The sequence below is a fragment of the Chanos chanos genome, chromosome 7 (genome assembly GCF_902362185.1).
Source record: "Chanos chanos chromosome 7, fChaCha1.1, whole genome shotgun sequence".
In the NCBI taxonomy this organism is placed as follows: Eukaryota; Metazoa; Chordata; class Actinopteri; order Gonorynchiformes; family Chanidae; genus Chanos; species Chanos chanos.
In genome coordinates this window covers 11538129-11566028 of record NC_044501.1, presented here as the reverse complement: position 1 = coordinate 11566028, position 27900 = coordinate 11538129, and the positions used below count along the sequence as shown (strand labels likewise).

The following is a 27900-nucleotide window of genomic DNA, read 5'->3' as shown; positions in this document are numbered from 1 at the left end:
GCACGCTTGCCTGCAAAATCAACAGTGGTGTGGCTTTTTAAGGTAAGTGTAAAGGATCAGGTGAATACAAGCACAGTGAATTGTCATACAGCTTGAAAGTTAGCGGGAAATCCGTCAGCAGCACGTCAGCAAGAGACAAATAAAGGGTGCTCTATCTTCACAACTTGAAAACTGATTTTTTATTATATCAAAATGTAAGTTTAATCTTTCAAAACTTTAGCGGAGCGTTCTGGACTTCTGATTAAGCTCCCTAACTTTACAGCGTTAATAGTTTTGCTGGACACGCACGGTTTTGATGTGATCCTTATAGTCTCCATACAAATACTTATTAGACAACATAAATCACAACTGTTTATGATGTTTTAACATATGTTACATCCGGGTATGAGTGATAATTCACTTTAATAATTCGCTTTATTTCTATCGTATTCTGTCGAACTGCACAGGTTGGTCCCGATGGAGTGGCGTGAGCAATCGTCAGTCAGCTGTGAGGTTGCTTTCGCTGAGGCGCAGAGATGGATAGAGGTGAGCTTTAAGAAACTGAATAAAAATGTTATTTCTTACTAGCGCTATCTCCGTTGCTTAGAATTAACCATATATAAACATTCACATCTATGTTAATTTCATGTCCTTTCCAAAGAAACAGTGTGTCAGTATTTTGACTTGAAGAACTGCGGTCACTTCACCGCTGAACACAGCTTATCACAGTTTGCAAGAATTTGATTAAGTGCACAACAAACAAATGAGCTCACTCTTTCTGCATGTTTTAATGAGCGCTGGCGTCTTCTCTGGATAATTTACCTAGTGTTAACAGAACTTTTAACAGGCTAATGACGCCAGAACAGAGAAACGCTTTGACAAGTCATTTGCAAAAGAAGCTGAGATAGTGTTTGTTCGCGGGGACGGGGAATGGGGATGTTTTCGATGTGTTCCCGTGTTATATGGTCTCCTATCTTTTTGTGGTACTGTTATCAGTGGTTGTGTGATCTTCGCATAAAGTAATCCTCTATTGCCATTGTGTACTTTTAAAATGACTTGCATTTCCCTGTCAGTCTTCAGCAATACACTGAACAGTAATTTGAGTAGAAAAAGTTAAATGTTTTGAAACCTTGAATGTAAATTTGTTTTTATTTGAGGATGTAATCAGCAGTAACACCAAAATAGCCCATAATGGTTTATAGTAAGTAGGGTAAGGTGTGTTGAACGCTCACTAGAACAAACTGTTTCACCAAACCACAATTTCCTGAACTGCTTTCCTGAAGCAGGCTACTGAAGGCTGGTATGCCTTTATTGTCTAGCTACTGCTTTTCATTTTTGATTTATATTTCCGTGAAAGATCAGAGGGTGATTTGTAAGTGGTAGCAATTTCAAAACTTACTTTGTGTTCAACTTATATTAAGCACTCTATAAAGTAAGGAAAAATAAAAGAAGTAATACATTGTGAAAGGGAGATTTATTTGACCAATTAAGATGTGTGTAAAGTGTATAGCAATCCCCCCCCCCATCCAAAATGACTCGAGTATAATCATGTTTTTGTCATTTGAATGAAACCTTATGTTTTTTAATCATGAGCATTGCGTGAGACGCTCTGTGTAATAATAAGATTATTTTTAATCTCCCTTTGGAAGAAGTAGAGCCCGTGTTTAGTGGATGACTGAGTTAGCCTTTGACAGGCAGCATTCCACATGCCCAAACAAGCTCTTGATGAGGAGGGTATGTTGTCAACAGAAGCTGGAAATTGGGCATAGATGCATCAGCGCCCTTGTATCGGAGCACAATAAGCCTCCAGAACCAGTGGCCTCTTTGTGCCCGTTCACCGCGTGACTGGCACAGTCAGATGGCTCACTGGGATGGATACCACCCCACCATCTCTTTACACATTGTACGGTAGAAAGAAGAGCAAAAAAACCTGCATTGTATTGGGCATTTGGACCAGGTTCCCTCACGCATTTCAGGGCTAATTGGAGCTTTGTGCAGCGAGTCCGAACGGCAGAGGAGGGGGTTAGTTTAAGTTTACTGAAAGCTCGGAGCTGGACGATCTCCTCTTTGGCGTTTTTCTAATTGATTGCTGCTTTGATTTGAAGTCGGTTGTCGGTAGGTGTCAGAGGGAAGGGTGGTGACCATTGGAGGATGATTTGAAAACGTTGGGCCCCCGTGCCAACAGGGCCACTCTGCTGTCACAACAATCTTTTAGGGTCAGCTGGGGTGGCATTGCTGTGGCGTTTTTGTTTGTTTTTATATGTCGTTTTCTCTCTCGTTTTTTTGCGTGAGGAATGCGATTTTGAAACAAAGACCGTAGAGGTATCTCGCTTGTCATGGGCTTTCAGCCATGAAGGATTGCACTGTATTGTTGCGCGTTTGATGGTTGCTGTGGACTGATTGACCAGGACATTGAGGTGCCTGACTATGCTAATGAGGAATAACTTCCCACTGTGAAATGAGTTGGCTGTGCATGCCTGTGTGAGTGTTAAAGGACAACATTATCACAGGGGAGAACTTGTGTTTCAGTCCGTACATAATGGGCACGGACTAAATTTATGATTTTCTATTATTTGTGTGTGTGTGAGAGAGCTTATTGGTGCCAGACTACATATCTGTATAATACGACTTTTGTGTAATATATCAGCGCTGATCTCTTGTCTCTCCTAACTCTGTCTTAAACAGGAGGTGACTAGAAAGCCTTTTGGAGGCAAGAACTTCAGATCAGCCTTAGAGAATGGAGTCCTGTTATGCGAGTGAGTGCACTTCTCAAAGACTGTTTTATTCCTTTTCAAATCGCTTCATTGCTTTTTACACTGTGCTTAAATGGATACATCTACCCCGAACAGCTGAGTAAATGTTGGCATTCATCTTTAAATGCTCACTTTTCTATTGCTTCTTGTCTCTTTTCTCTTCTTTTCTCTCTGTCTTTATGCAGTCTGTTGAATAGGCTGAGTCCAGGAATCATCAAGAGAGTGAACAGGCTCTCTACCCCCATTGCAGGACTGGTGAGCTCGACCTTTCTTTCCCAAATGAATAAGTGGATGTGTGCATTTGACTGTATATTTTATATATATATATATATACACGTTTTTTATGTGTAATGGAAGCAGAGAGGGACACGCGGCCACGGAACGGTCAAGGCCAATGTATTTGAACTGGCTGAATGTCACACATAAGGATAGTTTCTTAGACGGGAAGTGGAGATTGAATGGTGATTCTCTATGTAAAATGGAAATTGTTGAAGGATGAATTTTAATATTTGTTCAGATTAACTAGCTCAAGTTGGCAAGGCTGTTACTGTACTTGAATAATTTTTGACTGCAAATAATGTACACACACAGATGCACACGTGCAAACACATGTATTTATTTCTCTCTCTCTGTCACTCTCTCACGCACACACACACACACACACACACACACACACACACACACACACACACACACACTTTCTCACACATGGCAGAGGCTGAGAATGTCACTTGGGCCAACAGCTGATAAGTTTGTGTCCTGTCTCCTCCCCTCGCCTTTGCCAACTCCTCCTCAGGTAGCAGGAGAAAGTCAGTTGGTTCTCTTGAACTGTCACCCAGACTGAGCTGCCATAGTAGTTCACAGTCAGTCCGCTTTTTTAGCCTATGTCAATTTGTATCAGGACAGTCTATAAACCTGACCATGCAATATTCTGAAACTTGAGCTCCCACCGTGCCTTTTCTCTGAGTCACCCTGACCGTAGAATGTTTCGTATCTTCAGGATAACGTCAACGTGTTTCTGAAGGCCTGTAAGAAACTGGGACTGAATGATGCACAGCTTTTTCACCCCGGCGACCTGCAGGATGTGTCCACCCGTGTTACTGTCAGGTAAACAGGAATTAATGGGAATGTTCATTTTAAATTGGAATAGCAGGGAAGTAGATTGTTGGGTTTGTGAGAATTTGAATGTTCATTAGAGTGTGATATTGGAGATTGGGGCAGAGGTATTTCTCATACTGGGAATGCTATCCTTTCCTGCTGTTTTAGACGTCTTGTCTTACCCATGCTGCAGGATTAAAGCAATCTGTAGGTCTAATATTAACCCATTATCACAGCTCTCCCAGGACAAACTGAAATTAAGTGGAAATTTCATTTCTTATTTTTTTGTCCTTTTTTACTTGTATCTCTAAAGGTCAAAGGTTTTTGAAGTGTTTTGTTGTTGCATTTTGTTGTTGGTGGTCTAATGTATGACGATCCATTCTGTTTCTCTAAAATACGGATTAAAAAAAAAAAAATAGAGAACAATAAAAAGTTCCCAGAAATGAAGAGGGTTAATGTGTGAAAACATTCACGTTACATAGGATCATGTTCTAATCATCTGTGAAGGAAGCTGTCTTATTTGAATACTGTTTGCAGAAAGTTTTACATGTCATGTGACAGGATAGGACAGTTCCATTCAACCCTATCTCTGTGTACCTTCTTAGACAATCTCTCTAGTTTCAACCTCCACCAATGACACTCAACCAACACACCCGCTAGTCACGCACGGAACACGGAAAGTGCCCCGTGGCAGCTGTATTTAACAATGACATGAGTGAGAGTGATGCCAGTGCGAGTTGTTCTAGCAGTTCATTTCTATAGATACCTCAGGGAGTATTCATCTCCATTCCTCTGGTTTGAACTGGTTTCTTTACTTCACTTATTTGTTTTAAGGATGTAGAAATGTTTTGGCCTCAGGACACTATTAGTTTCAGGTGTGAGGGGTTGGTTTGTGCGATCGTTGCTGGCAGTGGAAAGGTTCAAGGGAGTGTGGACAGAGGTTAAACTAAGAGAGCTCTTCTAAGAGTTATGACTTGTACCACTGGTAGTTCTTGGACATCGTAAGTGAGATGTCAAGCCCTCAAAGGAACCTCCTGTTACGTAACTGTCATGGGGTGAATTTCAGCTCAGGAGTGAGTTTAAATTCAGTTAATGCGTTCCAAGTGTGCTATCATGTTCCATCAACGTGAAACTCATGAAATTAAAATTAAAAGAAAAAAAAAAATCAAAATGAACAGGAGAATTATTTTTAGTTCCTTTCCAGCCAATATCCCCCACCTCTAACGTCCAGCAGTTACAAATTTGCTCACGGGTTCAATTTGAGTATGTGACCTCCCTTGACTCAATCTTCCTTTAAAGTTGGAAATTGCCTCATGTCTTTGCTAAAAATGGACATCTTAGCCCTTGTTCTCTTTGAGGAGTGAAGGGGTGCTGTTTGAAGGGCAGGAAGGGGCATGTATCCTAATTTTAGACCGGTAAGGTCACTCCTAAAGAGTCAGTGGTATAGTGAGACCACATGCAGATCCAGGGGACGGGTTAATTTTAGAGGGCTTTCTCTCACATGTCAGAGGTATTCAGTCTATAGCCCTACACACTGCAAGCCGTCTGGCACTATGTGCATATGTTTAAAAGGAATATTTCTGGAAGACTAGGAGATCTTCCAGGAATGGCATTTCAGCGTTCCTCTTCACACTGCCCTTCATATAATGACAGGGATTTTAAAGTTAAGTTAGTACTATGAGTGGCAGTGGTTGTGGTTATAATATTTGATGTATTTCCCCCTCTGTGGGTGTGTAGACTGATTTGTCAGTTAAACATAGCGTGACCACACAGGCCCACGTGTCCTGTGTCAACATTTGTTAACTGTGTTTATCTAACCATGTTCATCTATTTGTCTTGCAAATTATGTTTCGGGGGTTTGCACCTTTTTTTTAAAAAATTATTATTGTTTATGTATTTGATGTAATGGCAGTACTTATTTAATGTGGTTTATTACTGACTCCCCTGAACATAAGATGTGTCCATTTATAGCTGCGATTTGGTAATAGTAAACGGTATGCGACTGATTTGGTTGGTGTAACTGTTGCTGTAGGTGGGAGCTGATCTGTGTGTGCGTGCTTGCATGTGTGTCGGTCTTCATGTTTTTAACTTAAAGAGCTTTATCCTGCATCACTGTTTCTCTCCACACAGGCGTGAAGAGACGAGCAGAAGACTGAAAAACGTAAGTGTTTGTTTGTTTGTTTGTTTGTTTGTTTGTTTGTTTAAATGTATTTGTTTGTCTATTTGTTTATTTGGTTTTTGGGCATTGCTGTTAGGGGAAACTCACTATTAGTCTCACTATTATTAAGTTTATAGAAAATATAAACAAGGGAACACAAGGCACTTAATGTTTAAGAAATAGTTTTTCTATCTGCCTTCTTTGGGTGTCATGGTTTTTGTGTTCAAAAGGCAGGGGCAATAGCAGTACTGTCTGTTATCTTAAAAGTCTAGCTGAACTTCAAAAAGAGTATTTTACTCTACAAAATGAATTTCAGAATCAAAGTGAAATTTGAGAGGGGGGAAAAAAATAATAGTTTTACCATCTTGTCTGACTTTATGCAGTGTCACACAGTTTGCAAATATGAACTCAGGAAATGTTCTTTAATTCAACTCACCATCTGTTTTTTTTGTTGCGACCTCGTATTAAAGCCCAGTTTTCCTGTAGAGGCTCTCTGAGGGCCAAGGGGGGGATTCTCAAGGAATGATGAGGCAGAAGTCAGTGGGATGTGTTGTTCAGACCAGCCAGGAATTAAATGTCCCTTTCTTCACACGCATTCACACAACCTGTATGATCCAGATGGTGTGATTTATACTTCTGTAGAGACCAAGCTCATGCCAGCTCCTCCTGTTCCCACTGGTGCAAATCCACCCTTTTTTCATGGTCTCATGACTGACTGTCTCTATACTCCTTCTAAAGGATGGAAAACCTGTTCTGTTAAATTTAGTCTCATTCTGGTGTATCTCTGTCTCTGTCTGTCTGTCTCTCTCTCTTCGCCTCTAGGTTCTTATCACTATATATTGGTTGGGCCGAAAAGCCCAGGCGGACAGATTCTACCATGGACCACAGTTGAACCTGAAAGCTTTTGAAGGATTATTGGGTGTAGCACTATCTAAGGTGAGCTTGACCACCTTCTCCGTCTTTAAGTAGTGTTACTGGTCTTACACTGTGCTGTGTGCATAAAGATAATTCTCAGTAGTGTTATTTTCCCGTATGGTTGATGGAACAGATGTAAGACAGCTGTGATGAAGTGCTGTGACTAAAAATTCAATGAATGCATGTCCGTTTAATTTCTCTCTTTTTTTTTTTCCTGAGATGTTGAAAACTGGTCTGAGAGATCTGTATTACAGTCGCTAGATTGGGTTGAACCAAAATGGGTGGAGAAACATCTGAAGTTTAATTCTCCTCGTTGTGTTCTCCCAAGCTTTTCTTTTGAAGAAGGCAGTTTAAGAAAACACACAATAATCTCTTGAAGAGCAGTGGGGGATATTCCAGAGTCAGTCTGGTATTTGAACAAAAGAACTAATGTTGTGGTCATGCAGTGATGCTGAACTACTACTGTACAAAAAAACAAAAACAAACAAAAAAAGAGGTGATGGAGTGAGTGTTTGCACACAGCAGGGAGTTTTGAGAATACACATTTAATATGTAACTACCTTCTGGGTGGTCGCTGGGTGCTGAGGCTAATACATGATATGTTCTAGCTGATGTGGTCCTGAATTTCTGTTTCCTTTGTATCTGATTTTGGGTGTTTTCTAGTAAGTTAACAAGCTCTCTCTCTCTTTCTCTGATGAATGGGTTCACTGATTCAGAACTGTGATAAAGAATTCAGCCAAGTGTTAGGCTAGGCTTTGAACTAATTTGGAACATTTTGAGTGGAAATCGCTGAAAATGTCAGTGGGGAACGCTTGTTGCCAGCCAAAATTGATTCATTAGCGTTAAAGAAAGCAGTCATTCATTCAACGGTCCCTTTGACAAACCAAAAATAATCTTTTAAATCTGTTTGATTTATGGCAGCTCAGGTTCAAATACCCTCAGTTCTTTGACATTACGCAACAGTCTAGTTCTTCGGAACATTGAGGATGAATCACTGGACCAAAGGCATGGTAGTCTTGGATGCATTTTTCATCATCGGTCTCTTAGACCTAACCAGTTTTCAACATCTCGTAAAAAACAGAAATGATTTTTATGAACATTGAACATTTACTCACAGTGCTTCATCACAGCTGTCTCACACCTGTTCTGCCGACCTGCAAGTTTGTCATGCCATGTTTTAGCATAATTACGCTGACTCTCTTTGGCTCTCTTTTGTTCTCTGGTGCCTTCAGGCCTTAGAGGAGTCGACGTGCCCCAAGTCCAGTGTGAGGGACAGTGGGTACGGAGAGACCTTTTATCCTGACAGAGAGGAACTGTTTTCTTCTCAGTCTGGCTACAGGAGGGAGAACTCTGTGGAGAGTCTGGATTCGGTGGAGTCACACACCCTGAGTGTGGCTTCAGACAACACCCTGGTAGCCGGCAGTGAAGGTAGGGGTCGATGTTGCGTCCACAGAGAGAGAGAGAAAAAGAGAGGTTGGATGGCTGTAGAATGTTTCTATGCTGTAGTAAAGGACTATCATGAGGGAGAATTTTTAGTGGAGAGAGATATGTCAGGACTGTCGGGCTTTTTTTATTTCCTTATTATGGACCTTATTGTTCTTATTAATGGTAGTTTATTTAGTAATGGGAACTGTCCTAATTAGTTAAGTGTGATATCTGAAACCCTGTTTTATCGTAAAATTGCTAATTATTATGGAAATACTGCCCTTTGTAAGAAAGTGTAAGTGGTATGCATAGAATAGTGGGACTGGCAGCATAACACAAAGTCAGCATCATTAGGATAGCAAGCTCCATTTTCCTCATGATCCAATTTTGACATTATCTCGAGTACCAACGAACCATTCTTTACATTCTGAGGTCGACAATGTTCCTCACAAATACACGGTAATGAAAGCCCAGCACCGGGACCTCTTGCCCGTGTGCTCTCCACACATGTTAGTGAGACATTCCAGATTCTTCTGCACCAGGTTGGTAATATGTTGTTCAGCTGTCAGGTCGGGATTGGATGTTTAGCCTCTCAGATCTGCGCAGTGCAACAGCAGAGCTCCACGAGAGGCAAACGAAACGGTGAAGGTGCATTCTGTTGTTGTTTTTCTCTTAGTTTATAAGTTTCCTTTGTTGTCCTGTCATGTCCTTTTCATACTGCTGTCTTTTAATGATTCCTCCTCCACATCTTTTCCCTCAGGAATCGGGAGTGACGCAGAAGCGGAACATTTCTTCAGGATGTCCGAGAGCAGGAACGCCAGGGGTGATGCCCAGGTGAGCCAAGGGCATGTTCCCGCAGCCCTGCGGAAGAAGAGGTGGGAGAACAATGAAGACAAGGCCAGGGGTGATGCAGGCTCCCTTATCAGGTATGTTACCACCTTCTCCGCTTGCATTCTTCATTTCAAATTATTTTGGTTGATATTTGTCTATGTTGTAGGTGTGACCATGCTTAGTGATGCTTTTCAAAAGGCAAAAAAGGCTATGGGGTCTAACATGGCTCCATTATTGATATGCTGATTTGCTGGTGTCATCTGACAGCAGTGCCAATATGGCAGAGAAATAGTGTTTGTGTAATAACATACTGTCTTCACAAGATGCCACAGGATAAATGTAACTTTGAGCTTGAAGGAATTGAGGTAGTCCTTGACTCTTACTTGGTCTTCTGGCTTCAGTGAAATTGGCAGGGACACATCTCCATCCCCCGATGGGATTGCCCTTCCCCCTGCTTCTGCCTTCCTCCAATGGGCAAACAGTTATGAGAGTGATAGTGATTCTGACAGTGACCGTCCTGAACCAGACCTCATTCAGGATGACCTGGCAAGTCGCAGGTTTCGCAGTACTCCCACTGCGACCCCTCACAATTTTGCCATTCCCCCAAAGCCCAGACGTCGTGGGCCGATACTCACCGTAACCCCTCGTGCCAATAGGTCATGGGTCGCCATTTCGGATGCTTCTCGACTGCCTGTGATGAGGTCAGAGTTCAGAGTTTGCCGCGCTGCAGATAACGTATCTTCAGTGTCATCCTAACACTTGTGCTTTTGAACATCTGCTTCTAATTTTGTGCTTATGAAACACTGAAGGTCTTTCGTCTTTCTGGCATGGAGAACTGGATGTTTTTGGTTATTGAAATGCCAAAAGCAAGCTTAAGTAAGACTTATTTAACACAGGCCTAATGATGTTATTGGTTTTTCATGAAATCGCCAACTAACTTTGGTTGATGTTCAACACTCGGTCAGTGGTCAGAGAACTTAGATAGAAGTCAGCACATACTGTTCTGCTTTCGCATTTTGGTAGACATTTGGTCTGTAAAGGTTATAAGGAAAATGCTACCATCAGTACTGAAGGTACCCTCTCTCTCTCTCTAAAACGGCCATCAGTGGGTAATTATTTGACCAACCACAATGATGATGCAAGTCTGCTTGAATTTTTTTTGTGCAGGTCTTACTGATTCTGTCTGTTCACCTTTGGAGTGTATGTGGTGCCCCACTAATCTCCTGCTCCTCACCCATTCATCTGAGCTGAGTGTCTTTTGGTCTTCCTTTTTTTTGGGGTGTGTGCTCGACTAACCTTGTGCTGTGCATGGGAGTACTGGAATTTCTAACCTTTCTCATTCAAGTCTGTTAAGAGTGGCTTTAAACATGAATTAGCGCATGCAAGAAACAGCCTTACTAGCCTATGCGTGGTTTGCACCAAACCGTTTGCCCCCATGTCATATGGATGACTCTATCCCGGACAGCGGTGTGGCATCTCCTGTCCCTTCCGAAAACACATTTGTCAACTCTGTGGACGAAGAGTTTTACCTGATGGCATTAAACGCGGTGTCAAGTGACTCTGACGAAGACAGAGGATTCGCTGACCCCATCCAGGATGATCTCTACACCCGACGAATTCTTCAGACCCTCCATCAGACCTCCAGCAACACAGAAGTCAATAAATTCTTGCCCAAGTACTGGACTCCGGAGGAGGAGGTTTTCGTAAGGACGATCAAACTTGGTTCCCAGCGCCGGCCATGGTACAGGAAGATGCAGGGTTTCAGGTCGGTCTCCTGAGTGGAGAGTGCTCCTTCCCTTCTGTTAAAACAGCAGACACATAACCCCCCCCCCCAAAAAAATAAAGGATAATATGAATGTAAAGAGCACATTAGGCTTTGCACACTTTCTCCGTGACTCACTTTCTTGGTGGTATCCTCTCAAGGTCTATTATTTCTACTTTCAACCTCAAGCACAGAAGTATGTTTAAAAAGCATGGGGAATCTGCACTACCAGTGGTTATTCTTTATATCAGTGCGTGCATGCTCTCTTGTTGCTAGAGGTGGAATACTTTTGGTGTAGAAAACAAAACTAAAAAGTCTGTCTGTTTCTGTCCTGGAATACTCCTCAATCCTTCTCCTTCTTTGTCTTTTTCCTCTACTGATTCTTGTGGCTGTAGCCGAAAGACTTCGGGCTCGTCGGAGGAGGACTCTGATTATGACATCACTCCGTGGCTTGCAACACCTGCTCGAACTCTGGCACCTCCTTCCAACTCCTCTCATACCTTCTGAGACTCCTCCCATCCTTTATCCCCAATGAGCTCTGCACCTTATTGCCATCCTAAAACTCCTTTAGCACTATGAGAATATTAGTTAAAGCTGCTGACAGGGACTTATTGTTACAGTTTTAGTCCCTTGTTCCTGGAAGGACTGCGGAATTTCAGTAAATGTTTGCAGAATGTACAGTAGGTAGCATTTATGCTTTAGCGCTATAGAATTCTTCCCGTTTGAGCTAGCATCTTGGTGCCATTCCTCCTGTACTGATTCTGCTCTTGCCGAAATGTCAGGTTTTTCCTCTTGCTGACAATGAAAAACATCGCTGGTGTATCCAGTATGTTTCACGCAGTCTCACAGAGATAAGACAGCCCACTGGCTTTGGGTTAATATTTCTGCTAAGGTGTCTTTGCACAACATTTCTTGCACCATTATTGCTTCAGTCGTCTATCCTTTCATGTAAAGTTCCTCTTTAGACAGGATCTTAAGGATAGACAAATTGTAAACAAACATCCAGTGTAAATTAGGGAAGTCAGCCTTGTTTTAATGTGCCTGACAGGGAGAAAGGTCTTTTCTCTTTTGATGCAAGAAAGTCAAGTAAAGTGGAAAGAAGTGGTGTCTTCAAATGTTGAAACTAAAGTCACAGTTGACTGCTTGTCCGTTGGATTCTGGGTGTTTAATCAACTATATCTTTGTCTGATATTTTAAAGACTGCGTTAAAAAGTGCGTTTGTTCATCTATTCCGTGTGTTTATCCTCTGTGTCTCTGTGCTGAAAGTACGTGTGTGTGCTCACAAGCGGCTGATCTTTTTCTCCGTCTGCCAGTGTAATTCCGTTGGATTTGACGCTGTTTTGAAAATACCCGTTTCATGTAACTGATGTGTTATATGGATTTCATGGGTCAATAAAACGACAAAAATGAAAACATGCGGCCTTGACGTGACAAATCTGTTTGGGGTTACCTCACCTCCCATCATCCCATCATCCAAGTGAGATGACATCACGTCCCTTGTTTGGCATGTCATGTAGGTGCGGCGGCATAGGCAAGCAATGAGGACATTGTGAGAAATGTTAACCTCTCTCTGTCAGCGTCTATTTGAATCTAACATTCAGATTGTACAATACATCAGAGAAAATGAACTGTTCTGCTGTCTGCAGTTCTTATATTGTCTGCCGTCTGTAGCAACACATTCGACGTCACTGTCTGTTACGTGTCAAAATAGAAAGCGGCAGGGAAGTGGTAGTGATATGTTTAAGATGTTGAGGACTGCTGAAACATCACTTTTTATGGACTCACTTTGACACGGGTAAGAGAAGCAATGGGCCTACTGTCTCACTTAGTGCTTGTATGGATTTTTTTTTTTTAATTTTATGCATAAGTAGTAATAAACAATGTGTCTGTTCTTTTAGAATTCTAATCTCATGCATCCGGTCTACTGTTTAGAGCTCTGTGTTGGATTAGAAGTTAACGTCACTTTTATTGAGTATCAATATATTTAGCTTTTTGTTCATTTTCCACTGTATAGCTGTATTATCATTCTAATGAATGTCTGTAAAGACAACAATCTCTCTAAGTAGACCAAGTAATCTTATTCCTTTCACTGTAGTTAAATGCCCCACAAGGGTGTGAGTATGACCTGGTTTGTTTGTCCTATCTCTTTGGTTTCCCAGACAACCCATGAGAAGTACTCGTAATGCGGGGTGAGTTGTGAGCCTTGTTAGTGTTGTCATTCCGTGTTTGTTTCAAATTAACATCACATGCTAGTTGTTATGCGTGATACTTTTCCTCTCATTTATTGTTGGGTTGCTTCTTTTACAAGAACTTCATTGCTGTGGAACGCTTCATCATCAAACACTTGTTTCTTCTTCGTGGCCTTTTTTTTTTTTTTTGCTAAACAGCTTGGTACGCTGTACTGCTGACCCTGCATGGCCTTTTTAATGCCTGTCTTTAAAATTCTGGTCGGACTGTGCTCAGTGGTTTAATTATAAACCGATGTCTAAGCAAATCATGTGGGACATTTCCATACCATATTTCTAGTCGTCTGTTTGAGTTTCTGCCAACTTATCTTTCTTTGCTCCTTTGACTCTGCCGTGGGATCTGTTTCTTTAGCTTTAATTGTGTGGACAAATTGATATCAAGTTAATTTGCCTGTTTGTGGATAATTCTAGCAGGGCTATTAGGCTATGTTAAAACATCAGCATTTGCAAACCGCAAGATCTTGACCACCCTTATAATAAACTTAATTGTACCAGCATTCCACTCTTGTTCCCGTCAAGCTGTCGTCGACATAACTCTGTTGTACCCATCTCTGTTTTTCATATACACAACAGAAGCAAGTCCACGGGTGACATCACTGAGGAACATATGACCCAGAGCTCCGCCGGCAGCAGGACCTTTGACTCGGCCGTGTCGGACAGGATCCGTCAGGGATCCCTTGGCGACCTGACCCTAGAGCCAATGGCCATAAGGGAGATCCAAAAGGAGAACCTGGACAACGTTCACGCAAGACTGAGGGAAAGCGAAGCACAGTGGCAAGAGGTTGGCCCTGGATCTCTGCTTTGTAGAATAAAATGTAGGGGAGGATGGCGAGAGAAGGCTTCGAGAAGAGAATAGAACCTTACATGGCAGGCAGAGAGAGAAAGACTAGTTTCAGGACCCCAGAAGAATTGCTGCTTTCTTGAGACTACTAGTGTTTACTTCATTGATTGTGCTCATGATTCTTTTTTTTTTTTTTTTTTTTACTTTGACTTAATGACCCCAATTTAGAGAACATTACGTACTTCTTAACTGCTTCCATTTTCAGCATATTCTCGTTTTGTCTTTGGAAAATGTTGAAAAAAGATCAAACAAAACGGCCAGAAATAAAAAAAAAAAAAAATTCTGAAAGCAGTTGGAGTTGGCAAACGACGCTTACATACAACTTCATTGTCTTTTGCCAACTTAATCTCCCTTTGTCATTTTTGTTTTTTGTTTTTTTTTCCAATAGGATTTGACAAAGTGGAAAAATCGTCGTCGAAGTACAAACTCTGCACTCCGCAGGAAAAAGGAGGAGAGGGAGAGGTTTGAGCTCCTTGCTAGTGGAGGTGGGGACAGTGTGGACAGGACCAAGGTGCTTAGGGAGGTCCAAGAGAATAGGTATCTACTTGTCCTTTCCTTCCATCACCCCTCTTTATCCCTGTCTCCTTTTAGTTCATCAATTTTTTTTTCTTATTTTACATAATAATCAGTTTTGTTTTTTTTTTGCATGTTCATATATGCCTTTGCGTACACGTGTGTATGTTTTTGATTTGTGTTTGTGCTTTGCACCAGTTAACACTTCTTTTTCATGTGGGTTCTTCTTACCTCTTTGTTTCTGTGGCTGTGCACATGTGTGATATTTGATAGTTCCACCCTTTCTTTCTCCTCCTCTAACTCTCTCTCCAGTGAAGACAAAAGCCCCAGTAGCCTTGGCTCCTCCTCGAAACAGCAGCTCACCTCTGAGTTCAAGCCTCATAACGCAACTGTGTTAACTGACACTCACACCACTGAAAACATCTCCTCCTCTACCTCCGCCAAAGGGCGCTCCAACCTAGCCCTACTCCGCTCACAAACACCTGTCCTTGGGGATAGGACCCACATGAGCTCCACTGGTTCTCCAGTGCCATACCAGTCCAGCATGCCTGGTCCAATGAGATCCAGTGGGCCTAGCGGGACTGATTCTACTGCTCAAGGGAAAAGCCAGACGTCATCCACTGATACATTTGGTTCTGGTCCAGAGCCAGATCAGCAACAGCTGCAGCAGCAGCTGGGTCCATCTTCTGCCAGATCGAGCCCCATAGATCCCTCTTGGACAGGGGCCCGAGGAGTGTCTGCCTCTCTACCAAGGGGTTATCGCAGGTCAGAGAGCGGCTCACGCCTTTCCACTGGGGTTACACCCCGACCCTTTGGAGCCAAGTCCAGGCTGTCCCTCTCCAGGTCACATGGTGTAGGTACCCTCTAACTGACTTCTCCGTCCTGTCTCATATAGTTTCTTTCTATTTGTAGTGGTCTTTTAGCCCTTAAAAGTATTTAAACCCTAGGCCTTATGTTAAGTGTTCTTTTTGCTATGTCAGTTTAATCAGGACTGTTCTGGGACATCTGTTTGAAAGCGTCAAACTATTATCAGCTGTTGAGTGTCTAAGCTATCTCACAGACTGTGTAATCTATGAATCGGTCTCTGTATGTGTCTGTTCTCTGTCTGTGTCTGCTTTGGCTTTTTGTTTCTGTTTTCCTTCTCGAAATCGATCTTCTCTCTGCCTCTCGCATCAAGCTCAAAGTGGGCATTTTCTCGAGCAGTTGGACATCATTTCGCTGTAAAAGCCCTCATCTAGTTTAGAACACTTGTTTTGATTTTGGTAGTCATTAGTGTATTTTTCTCCTGACAGTCTGTCTTTCGCTCTCGCTCTCTCTCTCTCTCTCTCTCTCTCTCTCTCTTTCCTGCTCTCTCTCTCTCTCTCTCTCTCTCTTTTCTGAAGTACCATTTTCCCTCTCTTTAGGGAGGAGTGTGTGAAAAGGAGGAGGGGTTCAAAAGAGGAATGTTATGTGTGGTGTTCCGTGGGTCGTTTAGTGTTACTCCTCTCTACCTGATCGCCTTGCAGTTCAGATTAATAATGAAACAAGATTGCTCTGCTACTCTGAGCACTCAATGAAACTTGAGCCGTTAGTTGTACTCTCTGTGTGTTTGTGTGTGTGTGTGTATGTATGTGTTCAGGGGCATTTTGTGTTTACACTCTTGACTACTAACTGCTCATCCCTAGCTATGAACCACTAGTGATCAACTGCCTCAGAGCTCTTTCATTAACGACTTTTCCCACATCCTTTTGGTGAATCAAGTTCATTTCTTTCTTTTCTTTTTTTTACTAATCTGTCCTTACTGTTGTTTGATGACTCCCATATGAAGGGATCAAGGGGAACGTCTCCCATAACCACATTCTCACCCCTACTACAGGAGAGGGGGTCTTGGTCCAGTGCCCCACCAAGTTTCAAGGAGGTGAAGGATGGGAGGTTGTCCGCTCCGCCTACGAGGTCTTTAATCTCTAAAATCGACAACAGCGGTCCCAAACAGTTTGTCCCGCCCAATAGTGTGTCTGAGAATGGGCAAACTGAGGTGAGGTTTCATCTGGTCAGGAGATAAAACTGAAATAACTTTTTTTTTTTTTTTCTCCACAACCACTACTAATCATACTTTCCAGAGGATGTCATTGTCTCACTCATTGACCTTATGAATTATCTGCGTCGCTAAAAATGCTTCAGAGGCTCATTCCTCTGGCCGCTAGCCCTCATTTAACACTTTTTAGAAAAACCTTTCTGCGTATAAACAGTCACGCTTCATGAGTCGTGTAAAAGCTGTAGCTGACCATTGCTTCTCTTCAGACTATTTATGTCATTGTGTTGAACGCTAAAATTATATGTGACTTAATCTACCACTACATCTACTGTAATTGGACGCTGTGCTGAAGAGGCATTGGTATGCAATGCTCGTGTGTGTGTGTGTGTGTGTGTGTGTGTGTCTGTGGTGCTGTATTAGTATGTCAAAGTGCTCAGATTTCGTGCAGGAAACTGTTCAGGACAGAAGATCCTCAGGTGTCACCTGTGCTGTTGCTCCTCTCTCTCAGGTGCGTCACAGTGACATGAGAGTTAGTCTGAACCAGAAACCCAACAGCGCCAGAGACTTTGGCTTCCAAACACACTGGGACTCCACCGGGGCTCGCATCACATCCATCCAACCAGGTAAGCTACTAACTTTACCCACTTTTCATCTGTGGAGTCTATCTAAGTCAAGTCAAAGAAACATTTCAAAAAGCATTTTGCCAAATCCTTCAGAGAAAATTACGTCACCTAAGCCAGGTAAGTCCAAAAACATAGTTCAGTGGAATGTTTATTTCACATTGAGGGTAGGTAGAAGGTTAGCCATCATGGAAGTGTATGATTTTGCATGTTCAGTTACGAGTTTGATGAGGTTAATTAGCTTATGTAAAGAAAAGTGTCCCTGTGACTCTCTTGAATCAGGTCAGGAGTTGTTAGTGTTGCATTTCTCAGAACAAGAGACCTGATCTAGGATCAGTTTTGCTTGTCACAATCCTAATGAATACCGTGATCCCAACCAAGGGATGCTGGTTCTAGATCAGCATTTTTACTCTGAGGTGCTTGACACAGAACTATATTGCTATGACTAGGTCCTAACTGCCAGATCACCTTCTCTATGCTGTGAAATAGAGCTTGTTTGAATTTATAAATTGTAGATGGTTTTCTGGTTATTATTCTTGCAGGCATCGTGTCACGTTTACTGGAGTCAGTTACTCTCCAACTAAACTGCATTTAAAGCTTTAGATTGAGTAGCACGTTACAATACTACAGTTGCTGTTTATTCTATTCAGCTTTGCCCCTCTCCCTCATTGTCAACATGCTTTAGTATACAAAGGCTTCATTGTGTGTGTGTGTGTGTGTGTGTGTTTCTCGTCCATACTTGTGGTGTACCGTCAGCGTGCATAGGGTGTCATTCTGAGAATGCTGCTCAGCCATCCTTTGGCTGGCATGAATAATTTATGAGGAACAGTGGGAGTGTGACTCATTTTCCATTAGTCTGATTGGTTGGGGGATTTTAGGCCAGGAGTTGTAGTCCTCAGTTCAAAATTGGCACATGCATGAAAGAGAATGGTAGTCAAATTACTGCGTTATGTGTATGTTTATGATTAGCTGGCATGATTAATATGTTTATTATTACAACACCGGAAAGGGAAAACCTAGGGGGTGAAAGCGAGTTTAGTGAAAACTCAGAGTTAGTTTACTCAGAGTAAGTAGTAAACCTCCTAATAGAAGAGCCTTATAGCATCATTGGGGCTCCTAGTAGAAGAGCCATGCATCATTATAGCATCATCTTCTACTAGGAGGTTTACTTCTTACTCTGAGTAAACTAACTCTGAGTTTCACTAAACTCGCTTTCTGAAATACCCCCCTGGAGAAAAACTCATGTTGTTTATCACTTCTTTGTAATTCTCAGTGCAGTCCGCCACCAATGACAATGCCTGCTTTCTGCTTCAAAATAGACATTGATTAAGCTAAAGTGGAAAGTCATTCTCATCTCAGACGAGTTGTTTTTTTTTTTTTTTTTTGGAGATTCAGATGTTCTTCGTTTGAATGTGTTATCGATCACTCACAGTGTTATACTTGGCCGTGCCCGACAGGCGAAATACCAGTCCTAACTCTTCTAACTCTCACTGTTGCCATGGTGCCCAGGCAGCCCAGCGGAGCTGTGCCAGCTGCAGGTTGGCGATGAGATCCTGGCAGTGGGTGGGCGCAGGGTGGCAGATATGAACTATGAGCAGTGGAAGGCCAGCACGGACGCCGCGCTACAGAAGGGCAGCCTGCTGATGGACGTCCGCCGTTACGGCCAAGACGGTGAGCTCCGTCCACCTTGGACCTCTGGTCACAGCTCTCCACAACTGGTGGATTCCTAATTCTTCGCTGTTGAAGAGTTCATGTCTTGATTACTATGCGTGGTAGATGTGTTCCCATCTATTCCACTTCGCACTGTCAAAAGCTTTTCTGTTTTTTTTTCACCCCTCTTTGTCTGTTTTCTCTCTTGCTTGTCTTTTCTCTTTCTCTCTAAACCTCTGGTGTCCTTGCTTTGAAATTTTTTTTTTTAATGCTTTGTGTTTCTTTTTATGCTTTGCGTAGACAACCGTGTCCGTCAACGGGCCTAGCAGAAAACCTACGGGTCGCTTTCTTTTCTGCACAGAAGCCTTATTGACGCATCGAAATCTGAGCACGAGTTTACCTTTTCATGACCAGAAACCATTCAGATTCACTTAGCTGTTTTGAAAATGTCGTGTGGATGGAAGTATTATTGAATGGTAGTTGGCAAGATATCTTCATTTTAAGATCTCATTCGTGTAGTCCTCTAGCATCATTTCAATGAAGATCTCTGTCTTTCTGTGCTTGTGTCCGACTGTATGCGACTCTGTCTGTGCTTGTATCTGACTGTGTCTGCTCTGGTGTCTGGTGTGAGGGTCTGGTCCTAGAATCAGTGACTTGGTGTTTGTTATTGTATTTCTGGGGGAAGGTGGTCGGTCTGTCAGTCACTTCCTTTTTCATTCGTCTCATTAATTTTTTGGAAGTTTTAGTATCGTGGCAGCAAACAGTAATTTTAGTCAGTAAATGAAGACATTTGTTCTTTACAAGACACAAATTCATTCTTAAAAATTAAATTGTTAAATCCTGCTTTTGGTTTCAGTAATTCATCTTTTGTATGTTTTCTGGGCACGTCATTTGCTGTATTTTAAAGCCAGTCAGCGGTGAGCTCTTTTGGTTCACTGAACATTTTTAAGCTGAAAAGAAAATCCAAATTTGAACTCTTATCGTTCGTACACTTTCTCTGATTGTGAATTCTGCCGTTCTGGAAACTGGACTCAGACTGGGGTAGCGGCCACACTTCCCTCCCATATAAAAGCCATAAGACCATCAATCTGACCAGTGCGGATTCAACACTTATAGGTCGCCCTGACCACTATGTCGATGTGAGGAAGGACTCCTCTTCTGCTCTGGATAGTACAGTGAAACCACAGCTGAATGGCCAGAGTGTTAATGTGAGTATTATTTATGTATTGGGTTTGAACTGAGAGTGAACTGTGGTTTTGTTGGTATCAGACTGTGAATAGCTCATTAGTGACTTTTCACTGCCTCCTGTTGCTAGGGAAATTCATTAAACCATCGTTGGTTGTAAATCTGCTTGCTTTGTGGAATATTATGTGTATTTTTTTAGTGATCATCACGTATTGTCTGTCTACGCCTTGATTTTTCTTTTTCTGCAGGGCTTTTCTTCTAACGTGTTGAACGGAGGTTTGAGTGATGATCCTTTAATTCACAGACACAAAGGTAACGTCAGAGAACAGATTGCATCCTGACCCGCCTCTTAAACGTATTCATTCGTTTTCTTAAACCCGAAAACTCAAACTTTTAATTTTCAGTTTTTCTTTTCCGTTTGAACTACTTTAGAATATCTCTATAATGATCTCTTGTTGTCTGAACACAAGCCTTCTGTCATTTTTACCTGCTGTCAGTTCTCACAAAGACACAAGGGCAGTCATGAAATACGCAGGTGACACATCCCTCACTCATTTTTTTTAAACGTCCATTTCCTCTCTGTGCTTCCTGTGTAGAGTACGAACTCATAGCATTGAAAAATCGTAAAAGGAGGTCAGAGTTCTTTAAGCGGAAAGGTAACAGTCGTTATCCGTGCTTGCTACGGTGGGGTTTTACTCAACGCCAAAATTGGGTTATTGGTCCTCCTCTGTTAATTCATAGACAACAGTAATTATTTGAAGCTGCAAAAAAAAAAAAAAAAAAAAATCAAAATACTTCCATTGTGCACGGTGCCAGGGTGTCATTGCAAGACTTTGTCATTCCTACTGCTCAGATGTAATTGAGCACATCTCTCGCAAAGCCACATCTTGCTTCTAGTGTGCTGCACCCGCTCTCTTTAGATGCTCAGTTTCCTTCCTGTTCTCTGTCATGTCCCGTGCCCCCTGTGTGTCTTGTGGCAACCTGCAGATGACTTAATTACATAATGCCATCCCCTCCTGCCTCTTGTTTTTTCATGTGAAGACTTCAAGACTTTATGCCTCAAAGGTAGCAGATACAGCTTCATGCACTGCTAATGTATGTGGTTTGGTTGGGCCTTGTTTTGTTCCCTTATGACTGACTATGGTAGAGTATTGAACGTAATGATGCAAATCCTTTACCTCGCCCTCAGGGTCGTCAGGCTTTGTCGTCAGCTCTTCGGTCTATCTTTGTGGTAAATGAGACCCACATGTGTGTTGTGTGCTGTGTTCAGTAGCCATGTGGAAAAAAAAAAAATAAATATATATATATATATGTGTGTGTGTGTGTGTGTGTGTGTGTGTGTGAACCAGGCTTTGGCACAGGTGGGATTTCAGATCTGCCACTGGGTTATGTCATTGCTCCCATCATGATTAAAGTTGACTGAATTTGATGTCTGAATGAAAAAGTAATGTTTGTGAAGAGCAGTTGTATGTACGGTTCTCTGGCACATTGTGACCTGGGATCTTGCCTTTGCTTTTGCCTGTTCACTCTTCTTAAATCAGAAGCAGTCTTGAGTGAGATTAATGGACTGTTTTGAGGGACAGTTCATGACTGATGCATGAGAAGAAATGCTTCTATGACGTTCTAGAAGTCAACAGTTCAGCATGCATGAGTTAGGATGTGCTAAACACACCCTTGGTCCGGGTAGTGTTGGTCAAAAAACCAAAATGTCATGTGACTTATGTGTGCTTTCATCCTTGATGCCTTTGAATGAAGTGTGTGTGTGTGGGGGTGTGTGTGGAGGGGGGACTGAAAAGCTTTATGTGCTTTACAGCGTGCTATTATGTTTTCTGCTTTCGATTTTAAATTTTTTTTAAGTTAACTCATTCTGGTTTATGATTTTCTCTTTCTTTTTGTTTTTCTCTGTTTCCTCCCAGGAGGCTCTGAGTCGGCCATATCAGACGTAAGTCAGAGGTCATTCTGCGTATAGAGATTCCTCGCCTTTTTAATTTTTTTCCTGTATTAAAACGCCGCCGATATAATAAAACTGTATTTCGTATTTATTTGTTTGTGCTAAACATCAGTTGAAGGTTCCCTCCATCGGTGCCTCCTCCTCCTCCTCCCCTCGCTGGTCCTGGGACTCTGAGGTGGAGCGCAAGCGGCAGGAGAAATGGCAGATGGAGCAAGAGCGCCTCCTGCAGGTAAGATGAGTGTAGTGCAGTCGTTTCGTATCTCACTTAGTGTATTTGTTCGGCTACTATGGTTGAGGAAAACATTAGTTATAGCCCTTCCAAACTGCTTTTGAAAAACTCGGGGATAGACTCGTCTAGCTTGCCTACCCTAAACCACCTCTCTGATGCATGATTTAGCGCTGAAGTGAACTCCGATCGGTGAAGTGGCATTTTACGAGGCCTCTGGTGATCATATGTTGAACCAGCTTAAGGGGTGAGCATAATTCTGAGCATAATGTGTTTATCTGCTCCATAGGAGAAATGCCGGCGTGATCAGGAGAGACTGGAGGAGGAGTGGAGGAGAGCACAGCGGGAGGCTACAGGGGAGTATGATCCCGCTGAGGTGAGGGAGTCATTGAATCGCTTCTCTGCTTTTTCATACATGAGTTTTATTTACACTACACTCAATATCAGGGGGTAATTCATCACAACATGCACATCTGTTTTGTGGTTTCAGTTAAGAATATGACTATGGTGATTTCTGTTGCACATAATGAGGGAAATCTGCAAATCTAAAATTTATATATATATATATATATATATATATATATATATATATATATATATATATATATATATATATATAATGTGTGTGTGTGTGTGTGTGTGTGTGTGTGTGTGTGTGGTGCTACATTTATTTTCTCTTTCTTGTTGACTCAGGAGCCAAGATCCATGGGACTGACCAATGGCTACAGTGACTTTCGCTCTCCAGTCCCTCCCTCAAACCAGTCCACCAGTCTCCCTTACTTTGCGTCCAATCAACATGCAGAGGAGATGCAAGCACGAGACAGAATGTCTGTACGAATTGCGTCTGTGGCCAAGGTCAAGGAACACACCGATGGCCCGGCTACAGGAGATCAGTGGTGAGAGAGAGAGAGAACCAACTTGTGTGAACCTGAGAACAGATACATCCATCATTTACCTGACAGTACATTGATCCGATTACGCTGTTTATCACAATGGCCACAACAAGAGGATACAGTGTTCCAAGCTATAGTAACGAACCTACTTGCTAAGCTGCTCTTGGACTCAAACTACTCAAACCCAGTGCTTAGAGTTCTAGAGGAGAGTTCAAGTGTGTAGCTTAGCAGCATATCTGAACAGACATCCCTTCTAGCTAGTCACACTGTGTTTTGATAAGCGCTAAATGCTAACACTATGGATGTTTTTGGTGCTGCTTTTTTTTATTGCCCTTTTTCTGAGAGCGCCCTCTGCTGTTTCTTTCTCCTTCGCCTGCTGTTTTCTCTGGTGTCATTTCTGCTGCTGGTATGGCCTTGGCTCAGCTCTGACGAGTCTTATGAATTTGCAGCGCTTACTGCCTCAGACAGGTTAGTCTGCGTCAGTGCTGTTGAATGCAAACATGTAAACCTTTTTTTGCTTTTTTTGTTTTGTCTTTTGGACTGCTCTGAAGATGTCAAAGTATTTCAGAGACGCTCAAAGCTTTTGCTTATTTGCCGGGAGAATCTATGGTGTTGGTTTACTGGCCACAGCTTATCCGTTCAGATAAGTGTTTAATGAGTTGAATGGTGTTTTTTTTTGTTTGTTTTTTTTTCAGGAAGAAATCCAAGTCCACCCCATCACTTCAGGGCATTTTCAGTCAAGAGACAAAAGGTCCACTTTTTTCCCTTTTATGAAATCTCGTTTGTTGCTTATGTTTATTTGGGGGGGGGGGGGACCATATCACTTCCAAAGTGAACCATATCACTTTGGAGTGTAACTGTCACCTTGTTGGGTGACAAGTGTTGTGAATGTGACTGTATTCTGATTGATTTGTAAAGGTATTAAGAGACCAGATGAGGGGAAAAAAAAAAAAAAAAAGACATGGTCTTCAGTGATTTGTCAGGTGAACGTGACCCTGTCTTCTGATTGGTTCTAGGGGCCTTAAAGGATCTGGTAAAGAAGAAAAGGCAGATGTCTCAGGCGGAGCGGGAGCGTCTGCAGCTACTGGAGGAGATGAGGAAGAAAAATCATCTCCTTACCGACAACAGCTGGATACGCCAACGCAGCAGCAGCAACATCTACAAAGAGCCCATCACCGTGGGAACGCCATTCAGGAGGTCCGTCTCTTTGCCCAGTCAAACGCTGGGTTCTCCAGACCTTTTATTTACATTAAAAGTATAACTTTTCAGCTTTTGTGTAAGATGTGAAGAAATGGTCTTTATCCATCTGAAGTATTATAGTATTTTACTTATTGGGACTCCTCATTGTTATTGAACCGGCTGTGTTATTTTCTTCAACACTAGTTATGACCAGTTCATTATTCTTTGTGTTTCTTACTTTGTTCTCCCTTCCTATTGTCCAATCAGCAAAATCACCACTTTTCTCTTGAAAGGCACTTTTTCAGGCAGCTTGGGTTGAGCCAAAAATTAGCAGATAAAAATACCACTTTGTTTGAAGCTTCAGACTTTCTGACTGTAGGTTTTTCAGGACAGGCATTCAAACCAAGATCCTCTTTAACATTTGAACAACATTTCCACTTTTTTCTTAAAGCCCATGTTTTTGGCACGTGCCTACAGAAGTGACCCTGAATTTTTGAGTTGTCTTTTAATTATTATTTTTTCTCCGCCAGTTTCATTGAGAAAATGAATCAAGTTGGAAAGCACTGAAATCTTGTCAAACACTGAATTAAGGACCTTAGCTAGCAGTGAATTCAGTTGGCTCTCCTGTGTGGTTGAAATGTTAGCAGTCATATCCAATCTCTCAAAGCAGCATGGAGGTATCACAAACAGTGTATACATATAAAAAAAAAAAAAAAAAAAAAACATTAGACATTTGATAGTCATGACTGGTTATTTTTCACAGACATGAATCTCTGGAAAACCTCCACTCCAACAGCTCTTGGGTCAGGCCTTTTTCCTCCTCTTCGAACCCTCGTCCTCACTCAGCCATAGGGAACGTCGGCGCTTTCCGAGGCCCCGGGCGCTACAGCGTGGGCCCTTCCGCTTCGTCCAGCTCCTTCAGGCCGAGCCCTTGGTCTTACTCCACTGCCGCCTCCGCCACCCCTCCTCCAGAGGAGTCTACCACTGGGTCTCACCCCAACTTGGCAGAGCACGGCAGGTAAGAGGCACTCACGGTCCTGGTTCAGCGTTTTTTGGCGTTACGTACGTGTAGACCCTGGTGTCACCTACAAGATACTCGGAAGACGTCACGCTGGGAGAATGATCCATAGAATTGTTCGTATTTTATATTATGCAATATTTCCAGTGTGCGTGTGTGTGTGAGAGAGCGAGAGAGCGATAGAACGCGCTCGTAGAGTTCCGTGTTCTAAATGCCTTAATGCCCTCACGAGAATTCTTTTCAATTGTTCTCTTCAACTTTACAAACACTTTTCTGCTTACACGTATGGTTCACCACTCTGAGAACACAGCGGCGTGTGGTCATTTTGCGGTTCTGACGTTCACGTTCCGTGCTGCAGGGTGGTGAGTGGGAGACAGAAGTGTTGGCGCTGTAAACTGCCTCTCGGCAAAGGCGCGGCCATGGTCATCGAATCTCTGGATCTCTGTTTTCACTTGGGTTGTTTTAAGGTGAGCCAGGCACTGGGAGATTCGGCGCTTCTAGGCCGACGTCGCTGGTCCAACGCTCAGTCTGGTGGGATGCTAGGACTAACCATCTACCCCGTCAGCCCTCTGGAATATGAGATAATTCTCCAATCGATACTAACCTCATAGTAGTGTGTTTGGTACAGAGGTCAGAGCACATGTGAGTCTGTCTGGGTATGAGAAAGGGCAGAGTCATGCTGGAATAAGCATAGGAGATTTTAGGTGGATAACTTAATGTATTTTTTTTTTTTTGAATCTCCGTAATACTTACGGAAAAGTAATCCTCTTAAATGACAGTCATTTAAGAGGAAGTGTTCTTTCTTTGAGAATTGCAAGAGTTTGAGACAGGGTAGAAGAATATTTCCACACCTGAACATGACAAAGATGCAACAGTGGAATAAAACTTCAGTCAAAATGTAAAAACAAACCAACAACAAAAAAAAAGATGTTGAGATTGAGCTGTTGCGTTAAATTCTGATATTGGGACTTCTATGGTTCCCAGAGATGCCACATGTGATCAGGGCCTCTGTGTCAGAATTGTCTGTCGTTTTTTTTTAATTGACGCCCCTCCCTTCACATTACAGCAGTCAGTTCCCCCCCCACCCCACCCTCCCATCCCAGTACACATCAGTCGTGGACCGCCTCTGTTTGGAAATATCCTCTCTGCATTTCCTCTCGCTCAATCCACTAACAATAATGACACTTTTCAGATTTCATCATGGCCGCTCTTCCTCATGGGGTCTCGGATCTCTCTGTTTCTCTGCTCTGGTGGAAGGGGCTTAAACGCAGGCTCCGCGGATCACAGTGCAAACTCATTTCTCTGGTGTCTGTTTCCTCACAACTGCCTATTGCACTGTTCACCTCTGTCTATGGATATGAGTTTCAGTGAAGGGTTCACTGAGCTGATCTGGGAGCTGGAGCGCTTGCCTTTGGAATGAATTTTAATTAAGAGACGGACCTGCTCTACTGTTCTTGATTCAGCTGTAATTTAATTCTGTCGTAATGAAGTCCAACTGGGTGTTACGGGGTTTAGATAGCAAGCTCAAATAGTCTTCTTTGCCAGCTGTAATTGGGTCAAATGAGTGTGTTAATCTTGTTGGTGAGGTGTGTGTGTGTGTGTGTGTGTGTCCTTAGATAGCATCGAAATGACCTCATGTCTCACTCTGCTTTTTACTATTTATTTTGGTCCTCAGTGCATTAGCTGCATGCGAGAGCTCGGAACCAGATCTGAATCTGGAGCCCAGGTCCGGATCAGAAACAAGCAGCTGTTCTGTGATTTCTGCTACGCCCGACTCCGAGGTGAGAATTTGTTTCGACAGAACTGACACGGCCACACACGGAGCCAGAGAGAACAGTACAGTCAGTTCCAGACTGGGAGGCTGTTTGTTTGGTTTGTTTTCCTTCAGTGTCTCGGGAACAGTCAGAAAACAGAGTTCATACAGCACTGCTGATTACCCACAACCCCAAAAAATTAAAATGATTTCAACCCCCCCCCCCCCCCCCCCCCCCCTCACTCCGAGTAAAATAAAAGAGAGTACTCTGTTCCGTCTCAGTGAGAATACTTGAGGATGGTGTTTTTGATACCTAGCTGACACATATATTTTTGCTGAATTGTAGCAACTTGAAACCTGGGTTGTTAACTTGTGAGGTCCACCATAAACAGTAACCTCGTGTGTTCACTTGTGTTGAAATGTTTGCATCCCATGTGCGACACTATTTAAAAATCCCTCTCTCTTTCTCGTCCAATAGTCCGTCCCGGCTTCCCCAAGTGATGAGCCTACACCAGAGAAGACTGAGGAAGAGAATTCTCCAGAAACAATCTTGAACATAGAACCTGTAAACACAACGTACACTGAATCCTATACTCTCACTCAGTAGTTTTTCTTATTAGATTTTTCATTTGTTATCCATATCGATATTGACAGATGCGTTCACATAGGATGCGTAATCTCAATATAAATTGAGAAAATGTACGTGAAACTTTCCTTATCACCTTTTGCACTTCACAGTCTTAAAGAATGAATAGAATGTCGTGCTTTGCAGTTGGTTTGAACTTTGAACTTCTTTCTATGCAGTGAATCTTGTCTGATAGGTCTTCCATCAAATGAGCGTTTCCAAGCTATGCCACTCAGGTCTGTGTGGGCTAATCTCGAATAATTGT

General features: G+C 42.5%; 1 protein-coding gene across 1 annotated transcript; it reads left to right on the top strand.

Moving 5' to 3' along the window:
- Nucleotides 1-27900, top strand: lmo7b (LIM domain 7b). Its single transcript, XM_030778959.1, has 33 exons — nucleotides 1-42; nucleotides 447-525; nucleotides 2665-2735; nucleotides 2918-2987; nucleotides 3733-3839; nucleotides 5961-5991; nucleotides 6811-6924; nucleotides 8136-8331; nucleotides 9089-9254; nucleotides 9561-9860; nucleotides 10625-10924; nucleotides 11317-11421; nucleotides 13081-13110; nucleotides 13741-13948; nucleotides 14397-14545; nucleotides 14834-15374; nucleotides 16377-16535; nucleotides 16984-17158; nucleotides 18665-18826; nucleotides 19841-20013; nucleotides 20239-20302; nucleotides 20587-20646; nucleotides 21180-21221; nucleotides 21907-21932; nucleotides 22054-22170; nucleotides 22457-22543; nucleotides 22861-23063; nucleotides 23756-23811; nucleotides 24077-24257; nucleotides 25003-25257; nucleotides 25616-25724; nucleotides 26933-27038; nucleotides 27489-27900. Exons 2-33 carry the CDS (start codon nucleotides 457-459, stop codon nucleotides 27509-27511), a joined length of 4455 nt encoding a protein of 1484 aa, XP_030634819.1. The 5' UTR covers nucleotides 1-42; nucleotides 447-456; the 3' UTR covers nucleotides 27512-27900.

What these genes read in the sequence shown, in the direction of transcription:
- lmo7b (XM_030778959.1), top strand. Translation starts at nt 457, where the DNA reads ATGGAGTGGCGTGAGCAATCGTCAGTCAGCTGTGAGGTTGCTTTCGCT. An exon ending in AGGCGCAGAGATGGATAGAG is followed by an intron (nt 526 to 2,664) that starts GTGAGCTTTAAG and finishes TGTCTTAAACAG; the next exon opens with GAGGTGACTAGAAAGCCTTT. An exon ending in CTACCCCCATTGCAGGACTG is followed by an intron (nt 2,988 to 3,732) that starts GTGAGCTCGACC and finishes TCGTATCTTCAG; the next exon opens with GATAACGTCAACGTGTTTCT.